Below are 25,565 nucleotides of genomic sequence, written 5' to 3' on the forward strand. Positions count from 1 at the left end.
GAATTTTATCATTTACAGTCGAATAGGGTGACAATATAATAGCGTAATATATCGGCAGTCAAAATTCCACGGCTTGCAAAGAAACTGAATTATTTGACATTTAACAAAGAAAACTCTCCGAGAAAATAAGGTTTATGATGAAAATACGCATTGCTGCGTTCCAGTGCTTAACGAGACGTTTCTTTCATTAAAAATTTGAGAAACTCAATGAAGAACCAGAGGCTCGCTGCTTAATGTGGCCACCGACTAGTCACTGTGACTATGCCATCAGCTTTTTAATAGATTAAAAAAAATTTTAAAACCACTATAAAGCTGCTAAAACGCTTATTATTTGGTGTCTAGACAGTATTTTATAAACATTTAATACATATTATATAAGATAAAAAATTGTTTTTGTTGAAATTGTGATGTTTTTTAGGAATCGCAAGGTTGTAAGCTTGCTTTTTGAAGCAATTTCTTTAATAAAGTAAATATAAAGATTTCAATGCTCACTACTATTGTGTTTTCGGCAGCAGACAGATGAATGCTTTTTTCACAAAAATGTTTCTTCTTTCTTTTTATTAGATCATATTTATGTATTTTCAATTAGAATGTGTGCTTTTATAATGGTTAATGATTAACTTGAGAGTATTGCTTTAACACGTTCATAAAAAATTTCAAAATTTCGCAGTTAAACTAACACATTAGAATATATTAGTATGGTAAACGCTTTAATATTTACCTTTAATTAAACTTTAAATATCTAAGAACTTTCGTAAATGATTGTGTGTTTATCAATGATAAAATATAAATATACATGTTTTCCTAAAGCATTGGGTTTAGTAGCTTACTGTTTTACATTAGGCCCAAAAATGATATCCGATAAGCAAGACTTAAAAACAGTTCTTTTATTTTGAAAGGAAAAGTACAAAAAGTCATAGAGGAATATTTCTTACGATAGCAAATTTTCCACAAAATATTATTTACAGTAAATGCTTTTGTTTTGATAACAGATGCTGCTTTACATTGTTTTTCTCGATCTATTAGCTTTAAAATGCTTAACATTGTAATTATTATATTACAAATATTTTAAGCTTAATTTAATTGCTTTAGATTTTAATTGTTCCTAGAACATAAATAAAAGATAAAACAATTCCTTGCTCAAAATTACAGTTATCAAATTTTTCACTTTATGTGACTGGAATACCTGATATTTGAGGCTGTAGTATCTGAAGTATTTACATTATTTAAGAACCAGAAATCAATATTAATGCTGAACTTAAATATCTATAGACACTCATACATAACAAAACGTTCCTATCATATATATCTACAAATGAAAGCTCCAATACTGATTCCTGCTGTGCTCGCACAATCTACAGACGTTAATTCTCTTTCAATTCAGAAAGAGATTCTGCAACTCTTTATTCTTATCTATACATTTTCTTTACTATTTCTTACTCCTGATTATAATTACTGACAGATACCTTTCAGTGGAAGTATAGTAATACTGACATTATTGAACAGACAGATGTCTTTAATACTGACAGAATACTTTACAGTGTGTCAAATGTTAGAAGAATTTTTTTTTTTTTAATTTAAGAAAGTCCTTCTAAATTCATTTAAATTTTAAGGTATAATATGAACACAAATATAGCCATAAAATGTTAAAAATTGCTTTCAAAATCTCTAATATGAAATTATAAAATTAATAACAAATGTAATAAATTCTGATATGAAAATAATTTATACTAATCTTTTGCTTTTAGACAATTTGCAGCACTTTAAATTGTTTTTACAATTTCATTATTCTGTTCTAAGACGAAAGGAAATATAAATGTGCGTTAGTAAAGAGATCATAATGGTCATAATTAATATGTGTAAAATTTATATAATTTTCTAAAAGATATGATGTTAATGGGCAAATAAAAGTTTCCCGTACGTTCCCTGTCGATTTTTTGACTTACCAGCGTCTTCATTTAATACCAGTTACAAAGTAAATGCTACAAAATCCTTGGTCTCATTATTATCATAATTGGCAATTTGAATTTAATTTTATGGCAGCTTAGACATCGTACTTTACAGATAAATATAAACAAAAAGTATTTAAATCTCCATTTCTATTAATAAAATTCTTCTGATAATGGAAGCTCGTAGTTGTATTTACAGGTTAAAAAGTCTATTCTTCCAACAAAATCTCTGTGTAAAGGACAGTGAAATGGTTATTAGTCCGTTACTCAACGATTAGCACCTTTCAAAAACTAAGAGTCTTTTCCAAATGTGTTCGTCTTTGCCACTATTCCTGCTTCATTTGTATTAAGTTCCATGCAATTCACTTATCTGATTGCTTATTTCTATTTTTTATCGTTTGATTTTCCTCTGTTCGATGTCATTCTTTCGAATGGGATCCACTCGGCAAGAACATCCAGCTGGGAACTTGAAGAGCGCAACAACGGGGCTACGGTTGGGGTCGTGAGGGTACACAGCAAGCAGACGATGCAAACTGTATCTTTGTTGGCACGTTGAGTCATAGAACGGAGATATGAAAGAGCAAGGCTCGTTGGGACGCCTGGAAATAAAAATACATGCTATAGTCTATATTGCTGGCAATATTTTAAGAACATAAGATGCATTAAACGCTAAATCGGCAGAAGGTTTTCTACTATCTTTGATGCGGATTTTTCTAATCATCGTGTAGGAAGCATTGCATGACGCGATTTTGTCTTATTTCCAGTTTAGTAGTTACCGACAAAGCAGCATTTCATTTGGGCTGAACCATAAACTATCATAATATTCAGATATTGGCTACGAAAAATTCTCATGTTCCTGTTCAAAAGAAACGGAATGCACTTCAAATGAACGTCTTTTCCCTCATTTCCGTTCATAAAGATATATGGAGCCTTTTATTTTTATGGATAACACTGCGACGAGTATGTCACATTATCAGGTTCAATGTTTCTTCTAACCTTCTTCGGAAACATACAATGACCTGACTAGAACAGAGAGCTTACTAAAGCTATGTTCACTAATTGTAGTAAGTAGACAGGATACAGACGAAGGGTATACAAAACCCTTTATTTTTCTCTTTATATACAATGACTTCCGTACTTCGGAATACAATGACCCTCCACTCGGGGTCTAACTTAAAAGATATCAAAATAAAACTAAACTCTAATTTAACTTTAGAATAAGATTGGCCTTATAATAACAGGAAGCGTATGTAGCACAGAGACTGTGAACACTACAATACGTTTAATTTATCAAGAGGATTAAAACCTCTGGCCTGGAAGGCAAAGTAGCAACTGCGTAACTTCTAAGGTAAGCGGCCTGCTTCGAACTCACGGCTTCCTCTCTTCTGCTTGGCAAAAAGGCCACACTTAAATACTTGGCGTTCGCCAGACAACTTTGCATAAACTCCTTCACGCTTATAATTCTGGCCGGAAGTAGAAAATAAGAAGTGATAGTAAAGATTTAAAATAAAATAAACGTTAGTAAAACTTAAGATCCTTACAACATCTTGATATGTTGCAGTTATGATTATTTCATATACGAAGGATTATTCAGAAATTTTTCATATAAAAAAAGGGTCACCTTATTGGAACAATAAGAAAGCAATACTATTCCTTTAAACTAATTTTGCATTATTCTGACCAGATTTTAGCTGTCTGAGAGAAGAGGATCATTTGAAATCTAGAAACTGTTATTTCTTCTACAGGAAAGAAAAAGTAATTTTGCTGTTATTTCATTTTCAGGAAAGAAAATGTCATTTTGAAAATGTGAATAAACTCTGCGTAATTCAGTGGTTTCATAATTAAATCCTTCTTTCCTAAGACGAATTACATGTTTTAACTAATCAAAAAGCTGTATAACTTTTCTCCCCTCACTCTGAAGATGAACTCGCCGAAGGGAATTTTCTCCTTTCCCCCTAAGGTTTGAATTTGAATTGTGCCTTTGTTGGTGGATAGAAAAGAACGATTGCGCTGTTTTCTTTAAGCGCGATAGCAAAACAGTTATGCAATCCACCTGGAGGCTGTAATGTATTTGTTTGTAATTCCTTTTATGTTATTTGTCAAAGTAAATATTTTAAAGAGCTTTGAAGAGTGCTTTATGATGATGAAAGGAAACTGACGTTTTTGTTACAATGCGATGTGCTGGGTGTTTAAAAATAGTTCACGAAAATTTTACGCTAGGTCAGCAGGGAAAAAAAAGTCGTTCTCTTAAAAAAACTTTTTTTCTTAAGAATCAAAATTATTTGAGTTAAGATTAATTTTTTTAATCGACAGTTAAAAATTGTTTTAAAATGATTATAAGCCGAAAATATAAAGTTTAGAACCTAATTTTTAAAAGAAACTTTGTAAGGATCTTAAGTTTGACTAACGTTTATTTTGGTTTAAAACTTTACTGTTCTCTCTTATTTTCAATTTCCGGCCAGAATAAACGCGTTAAATTGTTTATGCAAATTGTACTTGCTAACGCTTAAGTATTTAAGTAGTGGCGTTTCGCCAAGAACAGAGTTAGATGGAGAGAAAGTGAGCCTCTTTGCCATTGTATTTCACACGAGCTTTCAATCAGTTGCTGTCCGCCTTTAAGGCCAGAGGTTTAGTCCTCTTGATATCTAAGACGTATTGTAGTTTTCCGCAGTTTGCGTCCTACATACGTAATAATCTAAAAGACCAACCTTAGTGTTAGTCATCTGTGTAAAGTATTCAAAGTTAGCTCTTATTTATATTTAGTCAGTCAGTAGTTCTTATATTTTTACGTTCAGACCACAAGTAGCTGGTCTTTGTATCCCGAAGTGCGGGAACGCCTGTAATATCGTAGAGAATAAAGAGCAATTAAACCCTTCTCATCTTATCGTCTCTTTTACACTCCATAGGACATAGTTTGTAGTCAGACTCTTCATCTCGTCAAGACACTTCATGTTCGCAAAGCAGATAAGAAGAAATACTAGTCCTGATAACTTTTCTTTTTATCAAAAAAGGTGGAGATATAAGGAGTTTCAGATTCCTGCTAAAAAAAAGCTATGCTAAACGTTTCAAAAATTTTTTATTTTATGAAATCGATTTTAATATGACCTAGAATTAGTGTTTTCGACCTCCTACCACCAAAAGGTCTATGAAATTCGAGTATGTTCCATAATTTTGATAATTTACAGTTTGGACCAGTTATTTATTGCATTTAAGAATTTTTATAACGTAGAATCTATATATATTTAAAGAAGAATGTCTCTTTGTGTGTTTGTTCGCGATTAACTCAGTAACTACTATAGCTATCGTCTACAAACTTTCTACAATTCTTTTCTGGGTCATGAGAAAGGTCGACGTCCACTCCCCCCAAAAAAGAGCTAAAAATGAGAGATATTAATTAAAAACTCTTTAAACCTTAACTTTCCTCATTTTTCCGAGTAGCAACAGTCTTGCACGCTGAAGATAAAAATCAGCTTTATTTTGAGAAGTGCTGTCACTGCTCGCTTTCAAATCGTAGAGTTTGTTAATAAAAATTTTCTAACTTTAACAATGAAATAAAAATAGCATTCCCAAACATTAAGTACATTATTCCCAATTCCAAAAATCCATGGGAAACCATTTCGATTGTTCCCATTTTCGTACGACTTTAATCAGCCGAAATATTAATTAAAAACTCTGTAAAGACTAATTTTGCTCACTCATTTTTCTGAGTGGCGACAGTGTCGCGCTTTGGAGATCAAAATGCTTTATTTGGGAAAGTGTTGCTACTGCTCGCTTTCAAATTGTAGAGTTTGTTTATCAAAAATTTGTCAGTTTTACAAAATCTATGTATATAAAGCAGAATGCCTGCTTGTGTGTTTGTTTGCTTATTCGCGTTATTGATTTCTGATCAATTATGATAAATTTTTTGGCCATATTAAACCCACTAAAATTGAATACAGAGTGAAATAATGGATGGAACTTGAGCTTTTACGACCATTTGATTAGAAAGAGAGAGAATTAGTTTATTTTTATATCGGAATTTTTTATGTGGGCTATATCGCATCAAACTGAAAAATGTATGATTATGAATCGTATTTTTTGCATCGATATCAGAGAAGGATTACAGCGGTATCGCTCTCTCTGTTGTTAGATACATTACTCTCAATATTTGTTGTTAGATACATTACTCTCAATATAATTTAACTGGCATCATGTACTTCCGTTAGTACTTAAATAAAAAGTTATTTACTAATAGAAAAGTATTTTAAAGGATCATAACGGAAACTTAAACTGTTCAAACATGTCTCATGACCTGTTATCACATTTCGTTTTTTCTTTTGTTTTCCCTCTATCAATCAATAAACTGGAACCATTTGCATGCAACAAATTGTCCAAGACATAATTATTAGTTTAATATTTTTGAAAAACCTAATATGTTTAGTAAAGGATGATGAGTTTTGTAATCTACGTTTTTACTAACGATAAGTTGAATTTGGGTTAAATATGTTATTTCAAAATTGCATAGAAGGAATCATATTACAATATTCAGTCGCTAGATATTTACTTTTAATTGATTTCTGTTAATTAGACACTATTTTCCATTCTGAAGAGTATTACTAAAAGAATTTGTAAACTTAATGTAGTCGGAGTAGTTATGAAACGAATCATTATAGCTACCGCTCCATTACGACGCGGATGCAGAGTTTTCAGTGATGAGAATAAGTTAAATCCATGTTTCAAAAAAAAGCGACTACTCGTTGTATTGTCCTTTTATTTTAGATCTGAAATAGCTTTTATAACAAGCATCAGTTATATAATTTATTCACGTTTTTTTTATCTGTTTCCTGGTAATGAAATTGCTCTTTTTAACATAACTTTTAACCAAACATCCTTTCCTTTCAAGCATTTGAACTTAGAGTATTGAAATGAAATTCACTTACCTACAACTTTCTGTCCTGACTTTCTGGGGGAAGAGATCGGTGTTAATGATAACCATCCAGTCTCCAGAGACGCTTTCCTGGGCCCAACCTGGTCTCATAATGTTGGCTTCGGTTTCACAAGCGAAGCTACCACGGGCAGCAGGACTGTCCCCGTATTGGTCCTTGAAGAGTTCCGGATCACCAACCGTTTGCAGCTCTTCGTACATTATACGGACTTTACTCATACTCTTATCCACCACTCTGTTCACGAAATCTCTGCAAAAATAAAAATTGAGTCAGGTTTTCCCCTCAAGCTCATCTTCATTATCCTTTCAATGTTGAAACAGTAATGCAGATTTTCACCACTTTAAGGAAGTATATCTCTTCTGCAAAATGTTTTGAAAGCCAAAAAAGATGCAAAGTGATGAATAAAAATATTATGCATTTTCAGAAAAATGATTTGGAAGTTCCAAAGCTTTGGAAAAGTGTTTATCGTGTCTTATTACATAAAATTTAAAGAAAAAAATGACGCGAAAGCCACTCTTCGTATAAATAGAAAAACACACGTGCATGTTTATGGTGGTGCCTTCAGCTATGGCGTGAAGATTCGGTAGAAAGAGATACAAATACTGAAACCTTTAAAAAGGAAAGACAACGAAGATAATTAATTGATTAATATTTTTACATCGATTGTGTCCTTCAAATCTTTGCATCTTCAGTTTCTATGCCTTCCTGTAACACTGCTGTACTGATTGGATGCTTTTGGAGATAGGGATCTAGGCATTTAATAACAAGGTTGCTATGATACTTTTCAATATAGTCTTCCATACGATTTGTGTGGTATCGACAAGCGAAGATCCTCTCGTCTCTAGAAGAGGATTTAATCCCGTTCATACTCTGAATCATTCTCTTAATCTTCGCAATCTCTTACGCCGATGAAGGACCTCAGCGTAAGTAGAAAATGTGAAACTTCTACAGTCCTAAAAGCCTTTGGTGCAACAATCGTTGAAGAAAAGTTTTAGCAGGATATGGTTCAAGATGTCACTGTCCTCCACTGCCGCACTAATACCTCAGAGGTTGCTGCATGGTTCTTCATCATTGAGCTTCCCAGGTGTCTTCCCTACCCGTTCTCACAGGATTGCATTTGTTCCAATATCTTTGCGTCGATGCGTTGAACCTCCTCCAATTCGTTCTTTCAGTTTATGCATAATTATATCAGTATTTTGTTTAATGTGTGCTGCGATTACCAGTTGTTCATAATGTTATTTAGATATCTGTCGAGACGTGATTGTTGCCATTGTTGTTGTGGCTAATCTCAATTGTTTGACGTAATCACGGCAAACCCACGAATTTTATTGTATCAAGGAAGGCAAGACTGCGTCTCTCGCTGCTATAAGCCTTGAACACCATATAGGTTATAAGGTATTTCTTCCTTTTTATCATGCCTTCGTGGTGTAGTGGTCAGCAAGCTCGACTCGTATTCAAGAGGTCCGTGTTTCGAATCCCGGGGAGGGCATTGCTCATTTTTCAGCTTCTGCTTTGAAATAACCTAATGTCTCTACAAGGTTGCTCACTTGCCCTCCAGTTTTGAAGAATAGCTCTCAGGAGCGAATTTGAGTGTCTTCCCTCTTCCCGTACCACTAAAACACTCGAGTACGTTCGGCTTGCCGTATATTTTGAGTGCCTTCCAAGCCGCATAGATACTGTACATTTACAAACATACATGCCTTCTCCACAATTCAAACTCAAGCCCTTTAGTACGCTAGTTAGCGTCACTAACCGCTATCTTGCCCGAGTGGTCGAGATATGCTTGCGTGCTGTCAGTGCAACAACGATTGATTTTATCGGTACAAGGTTTGAGGTTTGGTTTTTATAGTTCTTTTTGTTTATGTTATCCAAAAGAAACTTCAAGCTTGATTGCTGGGGCATCCTATTTGTCTGAAATTTTGATCATTTACATTTCTCATGATAACCAACCCACGTACGACATTTCAGGCCTAAGCAACGAAGTTTTCTTGGAGTTTCAATTTCTCTTAAAAGTAGGACATATAAGTAAAAGCATATACATATACGCAAGTATGTATTTGTGACGAATATGCATATATGAGGATATAAATGTTGACTGATAGCTAATCTGTTCATGTATGTAACTGAAGATCTATCTATGTCATTTACTCATACGTCCTTCCTATGTTTACTTCAGAAGCATTTCGCCAAGGAATATTTGCATCTGCACTAAAGTAGTAGACATTCCATATTCTCATTTCAAATGTTCAATAAAAGAAAACTTCTACATTCGCATTCGTTATGAATAACTCAAAGAACTAGCTTCCTCATTAAAGGAAAAGAGTACAGAAAAAACTTATCAAAGTAATGAATAAGGTAGCAAACACGAGATTAGATTTTTTTATGTCATCCTCAACGATGAATGATCAGTTTGACAACAAATTTCAAAACGCTTAACAGTCTTATTCCCCGTCTTCATCTTAAGTTTTTCGCGCATATAAAATATATTAAGATAGCTTCTATGTGACATGTTGCTCATTTCAAGTAATCAATTATCAGAGTAACTCATCGCAAGCATTGTGTAGTCAAAAGTGCAAAGGCCGTATTCAACTTATTCCTTCTTTTAAATTTGTTTGAGCTTTAAAACTGAAGGAGCATTTCATCCTGAAACCCGTTACGATAGTAAAACGTTGTTGAAGGGTAACACCTGTTGAACGTGAGGTAGTACACTGGCGTCCAGGTCTGCTGTTAACTATGTCCAAGACATTCGTATTAAACATTATTATTCGTACTAAACAGTAATCGTACGTAGCATTAAGCAAGCCGTAGATGTCAGGAGAAATTTGTTATATCTAGAATATTAATTTTTTTTTTTGGCAAAATGCCTTTCTCGCTATGGCATTTTCTTAGGCTGATCCATCATAAAACACAGTTTTAAATATCTGTCTTCAAAAATGAAAGTACTAATGCCAGAATTATGGAAGCTAGATTCACTGTCGTGGAATATACGATCCCGTACTTTGCATTCTCAAAAATGGGATGCAGTTTTCACAGATGAAAAAAAAGAGAAAATTCCTTCAAAAACATCTTATGGATAATTACATGAAAGTAGCTAAGTCATTTATAATTTAAATATTTTAATATTGATAAAAATAAATAAAACAAATTACTGATGACACATTAGCATATTATTATATAACTTAAATGTTAAATACTGAATCAAACTAAATTTACTTACGCGGGATAGTCGTCAGTAAGGATACAAAAGTTCCTTCCGTCTAATGCACATGGAGGCATAGATCCATCCGGTCTTGGCCTGTCTGGTCTAGGAACCTTCTGTGGTGGCCCTTCAGAAACGCAGTCTTCTTCAGGTGGTGGGCCAACTGGAGGCCTTGTTGGTGGGGGTGGTCTCACTGGCGGTCGTGTCGGAGGAGGCGGTCTTACCGGCGGTCTTGTTGGAGGAGGGGGAGGAGGAGGTGGTGGAGGCCTTACCGGTGGTCTAGTAGGAGGTGGTGGTGGCCTTGTAGCGGGAGGTGGTCTTACTGGTGGTCTTGTTGGGGGAGGTGGAGGTGGAGGTCTTACAGGTGGTCTAGTAGGGGGTGGCCTTACTGGTGGCCTAGTAGGGGGAGGTGGGGGTGGCCTTGTAACTGGTGGTGGTCTTACTGGAGGTCTTGTTGGAGGAGGTGGTGGAGGGGGTCTTACTGGTGGTCTTGTTGGAGGAGGAGGTGGTGGTGGCCTTACTGGTGGCCTTGTTGGTGGAGGGGGAGGAGGTGGTCTTACTGGAGGTCTTGTTGGAGGTGGTGGTGGAGGCGGTCGCACTGGTGGCCTAGTAGGTGGTGGTGGTGGAGGCCTTGTAACTGGTGGTGGTCTTACTGGAGGTCTAGTAGGAGGAGGTGATGGTGGAGGGGGAGGTGGCCGCACTGGTGGTCTAGTAGGTGGGGGTCGTGGTGGCCTTGTAACTGGTGGTGGTCTTACTGGCGGTCTTGTTGGTGGTGGCGGTGGTGGAGGGGGAGGTGGCCTCACTGGCGGTCTAGTAGGTGGTGGTCGTGTAACTGGAGGTGGCCTTACTGGAGGTCTTGTAGGAGGGGGTGGTGGTGGAGGAGGAGGAGGACGCACCGGTGGTCTAGTAGGTGGAGGAGGTGGTGGCCTTGTAACTGGCGGTGGCCTTACTGGAGGTCTTGTTGGAGGTGGAGGTGGTGGAGGGGGAGGTGGTCGCACTGGTGGTCTAGTAGGTGGGGGCGGTGGTGGCCTTGTAACTGGTGGTGGTCTTACTGGAGGTCTTGTTGGAGGTGGAGGTGTTGGAGGTGGAGGTGGCCGCACTGGCGGTCTAGTAGGTGGAGGCGGTGGCGGCCTTGTAACTGGTGGTGGTCTTACTGGAGGTCTTGTTGGTGGGGGAGGTGGTCGCACTGGCGGTCTAGTAGGTGGGGGCGGTGGTGGTCTTGTAACTGGTGGTGGTCTTACTGGAGGTCTTGTTGGAGGTGGTGGTGGTGGAGGTGGTCTAGTAGGTGGAGGTGGTGGTGGCCTTGTAACTGGTGGTGGTCTTACTGGAGGTCTAGTAGGAGGAGGTGGAGGTGGCCGAGTAACTGGCGGTGGTCTTACTGGAGGTCTTGTTGGGGGTGGAGGTGGAGGTGGCCTTACTGGTGGTCTAGTAGGTGGTGGCGGAGGAGGTGGTCTTACAGGTGGTCTTGTTGGAGGGGGTGGTGGTGGAGGTGGAGGGGGTCTAACTGGTGGTCTAGTCGGAGGGGGTGGGGGCGGTCTTGTAACTGGGGGCGGTCTTACTGGAGGTCGTGTTGGCGGGGGTGGTGGTGGTGGAGGAGGAGGTCTTACTGGTGGTCTTGTAGGTGGGGGAGGCGGTGGTCTGGTAACTGGCGGTGGTCTTACTGGAGGTCTTGTTGGAGGAGGAGGAGGAGGTCTGGTGACAGGTGGTGGCCTTACTGGGGGTCTAGTAGGAGGTGGAGGTCTAACAGGTGGCCTTGTAGGGGGAGGAGGTGGTCTGTCTGGTGGTCTAGTAGGCGGCCTTGTCTGAGGTGGCACCGGTGTAGTACCAGGTAGAAGGCAAGGGCATGGTACCCTATTTCCATACTCATCTGTTGGATATATGAGAGGACGGACTGTAGGATCTGTTACTTCACCAATATATTTTTGCCACCATTCTCTCCACCATTCACCATGGTGTCCGCCGTGGCCACCAAAATGCCCAGTCCCTATGGACTGACTACCCTGCCCGCCGAAACGACCGCTTCCTGAAGTTTTACTACCGCTGCCACCTTTGATAGCTCTCTTATCTCTACTTATTTCCTTTCCATCAAGAAGTGCAAAGCAGCATAGCAAGGAGAACAGCAAGACAGGAGCTGTCCATTTCTGGAAATATTAGGAATAAATAAATGTTAAGGAAATTTGTCTTACTTTTAGTAAAATATTGATTGCTTTAAGAACCCTCTGCCCCTTTAATTGTATCAAAATAATCAAGTTATAAGCAATTTTTCAGAGAGAATAATACCGAGATGAAATGTGAGTCAGTGAGAACAGTTACGTCTCATGCGGAAAGCAAGAAGTGCACCAGTGCTAACTATAGCCTATCGAAAAACTGCATGTTCACTACACATCTCTACACACTGTATAGTACCGGGCGAAAATATACTGGCATCATTATGTACGTGGAAAATAATTACAAAGAGCATTCTAATTATTTTTGCGGACCGCAGAAAAGGAACTCGAGGGAGTAATGCAGCTAGTAGGCGACCATTTTAACACTAACAAAAAGTATTAATTTTTTTTATGTATATTTCAAAAATAGCTGATAGTATTTCGAAAATAGCTGGTAGTATAAAATGGCAAAGTCCCAACTAATAAGTCATTTTTTAATTATTATGTAAAAGTTTTCTGCATTTTATATTCAGAAATTCAATCGACATATTCGTGTTGAAAATTTCAATTTTTTTCTATACTAAAAATATAATTTCTGTTTCCTTAATTCTTACTTAGTAAGTGTTAAATGCTGAAAAATGTTCAATATTCAGCTAAGATAAAGGGAAAAAAAATCACTTTCATTCCATTTTTTGTGCTACTTTTATAAATGTATCTTTGTTTAATATGTTTCAGTTTAATTTGCAATAATTATTTAAATTAGCTGCGGATAAGTAAATAAAAGTATGTTAAATATATAACGACATTGGTGATACAGGCAACAATTTCCCTTGATCCCTTGATAATCGACTCTCCGAAAGGTAATAAATAATAATAATAAAAGGAGAGAGAAATATGTACAAAATTAATTTGCATTTATACACATTTATTCATTTATGAATTTTATTCGCTTACAGTTTGCGTATTAGTTATTTTTTTAATCCAGTGGTGGGCAGTTGCCTATTCAGCATGCATATTAGTTAGCAACATATTTGATTCTAATCAGCATTTATTAAGACTTTTATGATAGTTCATGGAAAATGGTAAATATTTCTTTTGTCAATTCGAATTAATTTAAAATAAAAAAGAAAACTTTTACATTAGGAAAATGCACTCTTTGCAGACTTTTTATTATAGGAAGACGTTTCTTAACTACAGATTAGCGCAGATCAAACGGTTCTTGTGTCATTATCACGCGAAATTTCAAGGATTTACCTCCTTCTTCCCCCTGCGTGTTCTTCTAATGTAAATACTAAGCACATCCAACGAGCACTTGGAAAATGGTAGGTTCGAATCCCGGCAACAGCACTACTGTCTTTTTCCTATTTCTTCTTCCGAAAAGCATCATTTATTCTATAATAGCCCCGGTCAAGTGGATCTCGTGACTCTGCCCAAGTTCATTTAAATGGGGTAGAATGTAAGAAATTATATTGCACTTCGTCCGTGTGTGTTCTGGGGAAAGTAACTGGTTAATATACCTTTTTGAAAATTGGAAGATCCGTGATTCGAATTCTGATGGCGGAACAGATGATTTTTTTACGTTTTTTACTCGTAAAGGCCTATTTTCACATTTCTCAACAAAATGTGCAAGTTTCAAGTGACAATGAATATGCTGATTGTGAACTAAATGTGAAACAGAAGATAATATACGATGAGAAAATTATGTAAATTATACTATGATTTTCAACAGTTACATTTGCGAACTGATTAGAAATATGAGTAGAAGGACTTTAAATAATTGTAGTTCGTCTACTAAACGTAAACAACAATGTGGTAAAAGTTGACTTCTGTGTAAGCATATGTATGAGTAAATGATAAGCGAACAATTACACAGGTAAAGAGTAACTAAATTAATAATTTTAAAGTACAGACTGCAATTATGGTGGAACAGAATGATATTTCGATAAAGCAGCGGAATTATTTGCATCAATTTAGTACAGAGGATCACAACTTTTTTGTTACCACAGCCCCCATCATAAGAAAAAACTCCGAAGCCCTTCTTCCATAACAGTCAACTTTACCAAATATTAAAATATTATTGCCTATTATCTATAATTATGTTATTTATATTATATACTATATATTATTACTTGAAGGAATTATTCTGATAATATCTAACGATGTCTTAGGATGAAGAATAGTTTTTGTCATCTCTTTAACTGCCGGCAAGATTGATATCTCGCCAATTGCGTGTGCTTTAAGCTTCTTGGATTAATAATTAAGTATTATATGAGGCTCGTACAGAAAAATGGTTAATGACTCTGATTGCCGTAAGGAAGGGCCCGAGTTCGAACCCCAGAGAAGGCATGGATGTAAAATTATCTGTCCGTTCATAGGAGGTAACGGGTGGCCCCCTATTAGGTGCCTCTAATAAAATGATCACCGTTTCTGGCATTAATTGAGTCCAAAGCTTAAAATGGTTAGTGCCTGTTGTAATAAAATAATATGATGCTTATAGTTCCTTATCAACTTGTTTAGACTACAAGCCAAAAGGACTTGATATGCTTGGCTATTTTAATTATTCCTTTTCCAGTCCTTGAAATCAGAATAAAGCTTTGTTCTTTTTATCAGTATTAATTTTATTCGAATGTTGTTGTAACCTAGAAGGCTTCATAGCTTTATTCAAAAAAGCATTTCGGCAAACTAAACACATTGGTAACGACAGTTTATAGGAGAGTACCTAAATTCCTATTCTAAATACTTAATACTGTACTGCCGTCATCTAGATATTTTGAAATACGAAACTTGCCACGATTAAAAAAATTAACTTTCCAACATATGTGTAGATAGTTATGAAATAACGATTAGAATGAATTTTATCAGTTTTACTTACGAATATGGATTATTGGAAGCACACAAAAATAATAAGACATTTCTACAGATACCGATACCTGTGTTAGAGCTGAATTATTGCGCGAAGCGTGATTTTACGAACTTTAGTAAGATACTGCCGCAACACATGACGTGAATTATTCTGGCATGGAGTCTCCCTAGGAACGGATGCAGTCCTGGAAGAAGGAACGTTATGAATGTTTCTCTGTGGAGTGTCCCTGCTTTTCGATTTGTACAGAATTCTCACTGAACCTCTGATAAGGTAACGTGCTCTGGATGTAAAGAAATGTACAAAGCACCTCCTTAGATTACCAAAGGTCGTCAGTACTGCGTCAGCCCTGGTGGAAGGAAGGCGTCGTCCTCTGATCTTTCCTCCATGGATGCAGTGGAAGGGAAAAGAGAACGACTGTCACTTGCGTCAAGTCTGCGTGAGAGAAACGGTTCGAGTCCTCTGCCAGTGAATTGTGTGAGGTGATCACAGGTTCTGAGTCAATGCAGCTCTACCGAGTTTGCAGAAGAAGCCTGTTCATTTGCTGAGTTTGATCCACGGGGGGTTGAAATCCTTAGTGGTTGTCTTAGCGGCATACGTAAGATATTCCTAGAGCTACATTTGTCTTTTATAAATTTGATTTCCAACATACATCAACTTCTATGCCTTTACTTGTTTATGATGCCAGTGCACTTGCTGTATTGACAAGCCATTACATACTCCCATATATCTGATGAAACATGCTTATTGCATGAATCGTGTCTTTGCTTACCAACTTGCAAAGATTTATCACTGTTAAACAGAATTAGGCATACGCATACGTAATGCTATTCAAATTTTTTAATGCTTATCTATGAGATAACAATTATATTTATACGTTTTAGATAGCTTCATAAAATATGTTGATTCTTGAAAATAGTAGGTATTTTCAAAGTATTTTATTATATCAATTTCCTAAATAGGTAGGTACGCCACGGCCGCCCTTCTTGACCTTCTTTACGCCCCATTTGCTTCTTGACTCGAAACCGCCTACTGGAGAGTGGTACCGCCACCATTGGGAAATATAAATTAGACTATTATAAATGGTATAAGAAGTGCGCGATATACAAAATATTGCAAACGATTTAGAAGCGCTGAATATTAGAAAAATAGCTTCAAAATCGATGAAAAAAGATAACAAGCAATATGTAAATGCAAGTATATTTGGCGATGGCGATACAGCGATGTTTTACGATTTTTCGAAATTTCAGAATGCTCCAGAGCTTTGTCTGAACATTCGCTTTTGGCATTTAAAACTTGATGTTTGGTAACTTTTTTATGGATTATTTTTATGTATAGGGATTTAAAAACTAATTTTAATAACTCTCGTTCTCTTTGAATATGCAGAATTATATTCATTTTAAAACCAATCTGAAATTTAAAGTTGCCAGTTACCTTCCTTATATCACAGATATCTTAAAATCAAGTACAGGTATCTTAATTTGTTTTTAAAATTTTGTGATAAGTTGTTTTTACATATTGCTTTACATATTGTCACCATTGTACACCTTGGTCTTTCCTTAAAAAGGAACATTATGTAAATAAGTTCTAACTAAATGCGAACGGTAAAAAGATCTTTTTTGCGTTAATTAATGAAGAATTAATTATTTAACTTGTCGTTTATTAGTACCGTCGGTGGTAGATTTCTTTCATTTACTGTTAACAGAGTTATGCGTGGTAAATAAGAACAGACGCTGAACTAACGTTATTTCTTACTAAAAGGCAACTAAAAATTTGTTATTGAGATAGGTACTACATTACTATTCATTGCTTTCTAGGCCTTTTTAAGTGCTATTACTTTAAAATATAGGCACTTTAGAATTGTGCCATATATTTGTTTTAGTTTTATAATGCAAGGTAGATCTATAATACGTTAAAATGATTTGTTTCATATCTTTGTATATTTATTTAAAGTTTGATGCGGCATCGTAATGCTCAGTTAGAAAAATTGTAATGTCGAATTAAATACGGTAGCACTTACACACAGTTCTACCTCAGTTTCTCTAAGGAAACTGGACTAAGATACCATCGGGTATTATATTAAAAGCGAAATTGCATTAAAGAAACTGAACATTTCCATAGTGTGAGAATGCACATATGAGAATGCACAATAATAAACTTTAAATGATTTTCAGTGAACAAATTATTCATAAAAAACATCCTCCAACCTGAAAAATTCATACTACAGTCAGAGGAGGGCTTAGTATTAAAAAATCTTGAAATATTAAAAAAATATAAAATTAATGAAAAATATAAAATTTCTGTGTAAATATAAAATTTCTGTGTAAATATAAAATTTCTGTGTAAAAACTATGTTATTAATAAGCCATACAAAGGTTAGTCTAAATAAATTTCTAAAATAAAAATAACATTACTTTTGCGAACTCATAAAAGAGGTTGAATAAAATGAAACTCAACTAAAAAACAAACTTCAATTTTGAAAAATTAGACTTCGCTTTGTGCATTTGTCTTTTAAAAATTAAACGATATAAAAATATTAAAAAAGTTATATATTATTATTATTGTTTAAATAAATAAATAAATAAATATATTATTATTGTTTAAATAAAATTAAAATAATATTTCCATAGTCATTAATAATAAATTTCATGATCATCATTTGAATTTATTACATGAGGTAGGGTACAGAAAAAATAGCATAATAATTTTTAATTTGATGTATTATAATTCATTAAAAACGCATTTTATTTACACTTAAGGAATAACTGTAATAATGTAACAAAATATTCTAAAGAAGCAAAACTCAACTGCTCTTACTGCATTAATGAACAGTATACCTTCATACTAAAGATAAATAAAAGATATTATATATATTCGATTATTAACAACTGGCTATCGCGTTTCTGCCCTTTATAAAGACAAGATACCGCCAGCTTAAAAAACCGAAGAAAATCATCCGAAATATTTTTTTATTGTTAATTTCGCATTTTAATGACTTAAATTTAAATCATCCCTTAGCGTTTTGCATCCTTTTATTTCTTTAAGGTAGTCTTGGAAAACTATTCTTTAAAAGTAGAAAACAAGTGTCACTTTTGTGGGCGTTGAAAATCATTTTATACATGACAGTACTATATTGACGTAAATGGTGTAAAACCTATTTGTTTTAGATTTGAATGGGCACGCTGATTTTCCCTTTATTATTCTTTAACTTGGCAAATTAATGATTTTTGACAGTCATAACTTATCTATATGTAAGCTGAATAACCTCATAAAGGATTCTTAGTTTAAGAATATTAATAATGCTCAAAATATAAGACATAAATATGAACTAGTTATATTTTTAGGAAGCTTATAAGGGACACAGAACATTAGTTAATAAATTGGGATTAGGTTACCTTATCAAACATGGCAAAGCACGCGAGGGATATTTCCCGGAAGGAGGGCTGCTTTCTCGGAGAACTTTATAAGAGAAACTAGCTTATAAATCTACTTATCTATAACTAGCTTATCTATTGCCTGAAATGTTAAATCTCTTACCGTACACAAAAATGGAAAAATCACGTTAAACGAGGGTAAATTTATCAAAAACATCCATCCAGCCAGATCCTTCACCGAGATTTGAACCCGAGTCCAAGTTCCAGTTTTCAGAATTCTGACCCATTAAGCCGCTGGTGGATCAAGGAATAGCGCAATTGTATAAACCATGTGAGCTATATACATTTTATGTGTGTATTTTATATTGAATAAAAACAAAACCCATGAGAGTTTTATGATGAAAACTAGCAAGCTGTGCTCCAGTGTTTGACAGGAAATAGCTTAACAAGTAGCATCCAAAGTTACCACACATCTTTTTTCTGCTACCAATTTCCGCTTTAAAAGAATTTTTTAACAGTGCAAATTATCTTTTGCAGAGATATTGAATGACAGATATTTGTAATTTATCCCAAATTTGAGCCAGCTCTAACTACCATACGGCTTGGTGAGATTTTAAAAATTATGCGATGAGCATATAACTTAATGAATGAAACGGGAATATAAGAGATGCAGCTGGTCATGCCGTGGGAGACTTTAAATTCGGTGAAAATTTGTAGGAATTCTACTCTTTGAATAGATATCAGAACAGACCGACTTTCAGAAGGGCATCTATACATATACAGAATGAAGGAGCACTGGATCGACTCTCGGTAAATTTGCGTTAATACTTGGATATGTGCCCTAACCACAGCACAAATTCTGTAAATCTGAAGAGAAAAGACTGCTGGGCATTTTAAAAAGCATGTCGTTTCACGCCTCAAACATTTTGTTCTTCGCTTTCGAGTGACTCTTACCGTACAGATAAAATAAGTACATTATTCAATTTGATAGAAAACGTAATAAAATAATTTTAAATTCTTATCAGCAACTCTTTGTATCTTTTATTAAATAATTCAATGTATCCAAAGCAATCCATTGAATTTTATTATTTACAATTCACCTGGGGTCAGGGTTTTCAGTAACAGTAGCCCATCTTACTAATCACAATAAATCACAAGTTTTTAGCATACTTCGCGTGCATGGATTGCAGAAATGTCCTTTCAATGCCACTTAAGGCAATGTCATTCGACTGGGGATGTTCAAGGTTGACATGTTGTTGTCTGGAACTTTTTTAGTTACTTATACTAAAATCCAAAAAGAAAATGGGGAGAACATATTAATTTGACGCTTTCATGATTATTAATTACCCTGCGTTATAACTTTTAGCATCACGTTCTAGTCATTTTTCTAGATCTTCAACTCTTAATGACATGAATAACAGAGTCTCTTAATCTTCTGGGAAAAGAAAAGAGATTAAAATCAGTTTTAATTTGCAATCTTCTCTCATATTTTCTTATTTAATTTACAAAAATTTGTTGCGTCTTTAAATGTTTACCCGTTAGAAAGCAAGAAAGATAAGATAAGAATGATTTGAGAATTGCTGGTGCCCAGACTTTCTGCGAATATAGAGGTTATTTCTTTGTGTAAAAACTATGTTATTCCTGATATGTATAAAATGTCCTTTAACAGTTAAGTTTTATTAGAAAGTATAAAAAAACACGTTTATTTTTATTTCCTCCGAGGGTGTTAAACCACATTAAATCGCTATCATATTAAGGAAAGCCCGAAGACGTTAGCCCGAAGACGAGGAAAGCCCGAAGACGGTAAGCCGAAGACGTTAGGATGAATAATCATGGGCTCACCACTTGTTAGGTGAGTGAGCCCATGCGGTGAGGCAAGCCACATCTTAAAAGCTGATCTACTTAGAAAAGAACTTGAAGACTGTTCAAAGATTTCGGATATAATAATTTGAATTTAGAAACATTGCAATGCTAGTAAATATCGATGTTATCTTCTTAGTTTTCTTGCCTCAATGCCAGTCAGCATAATTGATTACGATTGCTAGTGACTAGGATTTTCCGTTACTCAGATATTTTAGGTAGTATTATTGTCAAGATAAGAAAAATTATCATCCATAACATACTTAATATAAAGTTATTAATGTGTTATTTGAATAAATAGTTAGACATTTCTAAATACTAATATGATAGACTAATTATATGTTAATGACAGGGAATAAAATTCAACTGACTTTGAAACATCCGAAATCAGCAAAAGAATTTCCTTCTTATCATTAAATCGAACAAGTTTAACGATAATATGTAGATATATTGAAAACGCGCTACAAATTTGGCTGGAAGTCGAAGTGTTTTCCAGTTAGGATAAACATTATCAATGATAGTTTAAAGTTAATTATCGATATATAATAACTAACAACTTCTAAATCTTCGGTGTGATTGCATATATTTTCTTCAAACTTTACTTTTGCAGTCTGCAACTAGGTCATACTGCATAGTTATAACATAAAGTACCTGTGTTATCCAATTTAATGCAAATGCATGACAAATTATATCTGAATTAATCTCTGAGGGACATCCAGATTAAAATCTCCATTTCTTTTTTAATTGCGTTGAAGTTTTCATATTGCAAAATTTGACCTTGAAGTGATCATTATACATAAAGAGATCTAGTCCATGATATCAACAAATCTAACTCACTTTTGTGAAGCCTTAGAAAAACATTTATTTGTCTGCAATCAGTGGAACATAAATATTTCACGAAAACCATGCCATTGAAATTAATATGAAAGAAGACATAAAATGGCGTTTTCACGAATCAAGATTTGATTTTTAACTTTTATTAAGACTTTAGAAAATCGAGAGCCACACTGCTTTTTGGATTTACTATATCAGTTTAGTATTACATAAAAATATTTTCGGTTAAATAGTCGTTCATAACTTGCAAAATAGAAAAGGAAAACGCCATTCCATCTCATTATACAGCAAGGATTGATTGTAAAGTATCCTTTACAACGGCGCGTTGTTTTTTGCAGCGTGAAAAAGCTCTTTACATACTACTGGTTGATTTCTAAGCGGTATTTTCTGGGAACCGAAAATCAAATAATCGCATAAGGAGATATCTAATTGTAGGAACAGGTTCACCAGTTGAAAGGACATCCAAATTCTGCTTCATGAGCCTAACGCTATGAAGAAAGGCGAGCATTGATATGCAGTGGAATATTTCATTTACAGACTTTCCGAAATGTTTCGCCTCTACCGTACACTGCAAACGATGAACTAAATCCAGACAAATATTCACCAAGACAGAAGAGAAACACATCAAAATAAAACATAAAATTCGCAAAGAAACAAACTTGTATTTGGTGTACATTTTAGTCAAGCTTCTATCGATTTCGAGGGAAAATAAGTGTAGGTAAATCTTCATCAGGAAAGAAATCTCCAACAGAGGGAAAGCCACAGTTGTATTTATACTTTAAAGGAAGTAAAACGAACCATCTTTCGGCAGAAATATTAACGAAAACTTCAGAATTTAGTTAATAGACTTTTAAAAGCTTAAAGAAAGACTGGATTGAAATTAAAGTCATTAACCAAACAGTGTAAATTTCTGTAAATGTGAAAATCCAAGAAAATCCAGTTCATTAATGGAAAAAGCTTATAGAGTCCTACAGATTCACTTTTGCATGAAAACTGGAATAGTAGAACTTGCACAGGAGAAGGATTAAAAGTACCCTTTATTAACTCTTTAAAATTTACAATGCATAACTCGACGCTAACAAACTACGCCTCTTCTAGGGCAGTAACTGAAATCAGATAACGAAACTAAAATTTGAAGATATGAACAAGTGATAGAACTAAACTACAGGGCTCAGCTAAATCTCGTTTTTTAAACCCCTGCCCAAAACTAGTGGCAGCAAGTAAATGCATTTAAGCCACGCAAACCAGCAATAACTCTTGGAGCAAACGCTTAAAAAACAGCAGAAGTGACGCCAGTAGCCTAACTCTTCTTCTTTCCTACTGAAACTCGGATTTTAAACTCTTTCTTCAACGTAGAATTTGCATTCCTTCACGCGCACTACCAAATTTAAATATTCTGGCACTGACAATTAGGGGAATAAAGGCTTATAGCAGCGGTGGCCAACCTTGTGCTCGCCGATCGTTTTGTATGTGCTCGCCAACCCAATTAGGTACTATGAACCAATCATTTATATTTCTTAATTGTTAAAATATGGTAAGCATTTATAATCATAAGAGATATCTTGCAAGACTTTATAAAACAATTTATTGCTGACTGATGATAGCGAATATCGAATCTTATTGCTTCATTCCGATGTTAGATGGCTCAGCAGGGGAAAAGTACTTCAACGATTTGTAGAACTTCTTTCTCCAATAAAGCAGTTTTTGGAATCCGGAAACGAAAGTTATATAGAATTGGACGATAATAATTAGTTATTCGATCTGTATTTTCTCACGGGTATAACAGCTAAACTGAACAAACTGAAAGAAGATCTTCAGGGAAAAGAAAAAAATCGTTTTTCAATTGACTGGGACTGTAACTGCTTTTCAGATAAAGTTAAATTTGTGGATAAATCGGATGGAAGAAAACACACTCATTTTCAGAATTTATCAAGCCATATTACTAACCACAAAGCAACTAAAACAGAGAAATACTCGGAAAACCTAAATGCATTAAATTTTGAACTCCGCTTCTTTGCTTTCCGTAAAGTTCAACCAATATTATTATTCATCTCAAACCCATTTGCCGAAATTAATATTTCAGATGTATCACATAAGAGTAGAAATATATTTAACAAAAATGTTGATGTTTTGGAAATGTGCTAGCGATAGGCCAAAATGTGCTCGCGAGAGACCAAAGGTTGGGCACCACTGGCTTATAGAAAAGAATAGAAAATTAAATAAAATTGGTTATTTAAGATAAATATAAATCCCTACAAGCTTTTTATCTGCAACGAATTAAATATAATGACTTTTATAGGAAAAACAATATCTCGATAAATGTAACTGAATAGTTAAAACAGTTAAAATAAAGTAATAAATGCAAAAAAGGTTAATGACTCATGAACATTCGAGTAAAGAGAAAGCCCTTACAAATAAACATGAAGTGGAAAACTAATATTTGTCTAGTTCCCTAAGCAAACGAGAAAAGCCTTATCAACAAAATCTTAAGTATTTTAGACAGCACTAGAAATTAAAAATAACGAAACGGAAAAATAACAAGGAAAATTACCACAGAGTAGAAATGAAACAGCCAAGTGTGGGTGTTTGCTCACAACAAAAGAGAATGGCCATGACACGGGAAAAATGAAACAGTAGTAAAAGATAATATGCAATTTAAATAATTGGAAAAACCTATAATCATTGGCTCCGTGAATAGAAGTCTGTTATTTTAGTTTCCTGTCGTTGACTTTCTTTTCTGGTCCTGCATTATTTTAAATTGCTAAGAAAACTTTCTCTTTCGCTCAACGTAAACCGTGACTTTGAAGAGACAAATCAAACTCTGAATATACAAAATGAAAAATAAATTTAACGTAAGTAATCTGTATAAAAAGTAAGAATATTTTGAACTGATAGGGGATACGACTAGAGGGATGTGAATAATGTGCTTATTTTTGAGTCTCTATACAACGGTGAAATGTGCTTGTCTAAATCACAGAAACACTAATCGACTGGAAACTTTACATATGTGTGAGATCTGCATTTTAGATTTAAACAAACTAAGTTAAAATTAAAAACGATTTATATTTTGACTGAAACTTATATCAAATATACAAATAATGCATAAAATATTAATTTTTATCAACATATTTAATCTTCGTTTTTTAAAGTTCAAAACTCTCAAGAAACGGTGGCCTCACAAGTATCCGAGCGGTTAAAACCGGTCAACACTCGTAGTTCAACCGCAAGCGAACGGGTTGGTTTACGTCGTTTTTCACTAATGTAACGTGAATACGAGCCAGTTTCTCTTAGAAAGTACTCCATGAAGGCATTCCTTCACATGAGCAGATAGCCCTCCGGAGCTTTGTATATTATATCTCGCGTACCTGTGTAAAACTATACCCTTTGAACCAAAACTACACATGTTTGGAATCAACAGAAGAAAATAAATAGTTCCCTTTTTTTTCGAACAGGTGGTATTTACTCTAATGAATATTTTTGATTTTCTCAGTCGTGCTATCTTCATTTCTTCTCTCTCTTCCCTTTTTCTCCCGAAATTCATTTCCAATTTTTTTTAGAAAATAGATAAATATAACTCTGAATGATTTTAAGGGAAAATTAAAGCGCTTTCTTTTTTAAATATATATATATATATATATATATATATATATTCAATTTTTAGATTAAAAGCGTCTACCGGTGACAGAGCGGATATGATTTCTGTCTACCGATATTTACCTCAGTTAACATAAGTTAGCTGTATGAGTGTTTGTCTCATGTACAAGCGTAATAAGAGTAAGTTTTTGTAAGAAAATTTTCTACAGAGGAATCCCACTCCTAAAGACCAATCAGTACCAGATAGGATAAAAGCACTAAACGCTAATAGATCAATTATGGTTCAGTTCCCAGTTAAAGGGTTGACTCCCGATTAAGGTGTTTCCATAATTTTCCCCCATTAACATGACCGTCAACCAGTTCCTATTTGAGAGTCCTTTACGAAGGCATCATTTTCTTACGCAGACTGTTCTTATAAGCTTCGTCATAACCTAATAAGTTAAAACCATTTCTTCCATTAGGAAAATAGTCCTTCTGAGCTTTGATATTCAGTTAAACAAGGAAACAAATTTTAGATTAAATGGCGTGAAGAATGATTTTTATCCGGTTTTATGTAATTTACAATGTAAACACAGAGTCATGAAATTATTTGCATTTTTGAAGATTTGTCGGAAGTCTTCATGTTGATATGCTTCTAAAGTTAACATATTTGTGAAGATTTATAAAGAATAGATTTTCATAAAAATTCCAATTTAGTGGAATGCGTATTGTATGGTCTCGAATACAAGAAGATAATTTTGATTTAATATGCTTTTTTAAAGGAAATCTACTACTTTCATTGTATTATTAGCCATTATCAGGGAACCTTATTAGATAGTATAGC

The 25,565-nt window shown here is 34.8% G+C and overlaps 1 protein-coding gene across 1 annotated transcript in view; it reads right to left on the reverse strand.

The window, feature by feature from the left end:
* Positions 1–866: 866 nt before the first annotated feature.
* The window catches only part of LOC118202842 (uncharacterized), a 41,798-nt gene continuing 17,099 nt past the window's right edge, over positions 867–25,565 (reverse strand). Inside the window, exons 2-4 of the mRNA XM_035375050.2 lie at positions 10,092–12,214; positions 6,869–7,123; positions 867–2,548 (exon numbers count right to left, since the gene is read on the reverse strand). Of these exons, the coding sequence (XP_035230941.2) occupies positions 2,341–2,548; positions 6,869–7,123; positions 10,092–12,214 (2,586 nt within the window). The 3' untranslated portion in view covers positions 867–2,340. The remainder of the gene's footprint in view (positions 2,549–6,868; positions 7,124–10,091; positions 12,215–25,565) is intronic.

Source organism: Stegodyphus dumicola, chromosome 2, assembly GCF_044657685.1.
Source record: "Stegodyphus dumicola isolate Sdum_Otavi_A_Nest chromosome 2, ASM4465768v1".
Taxonomy (NCBI): Eukaryota; Metazoa; Arthropoda; class Arachnida; order Araneae; family Eresidae; genus Stegodyphus; species Stegodyphus dumicola.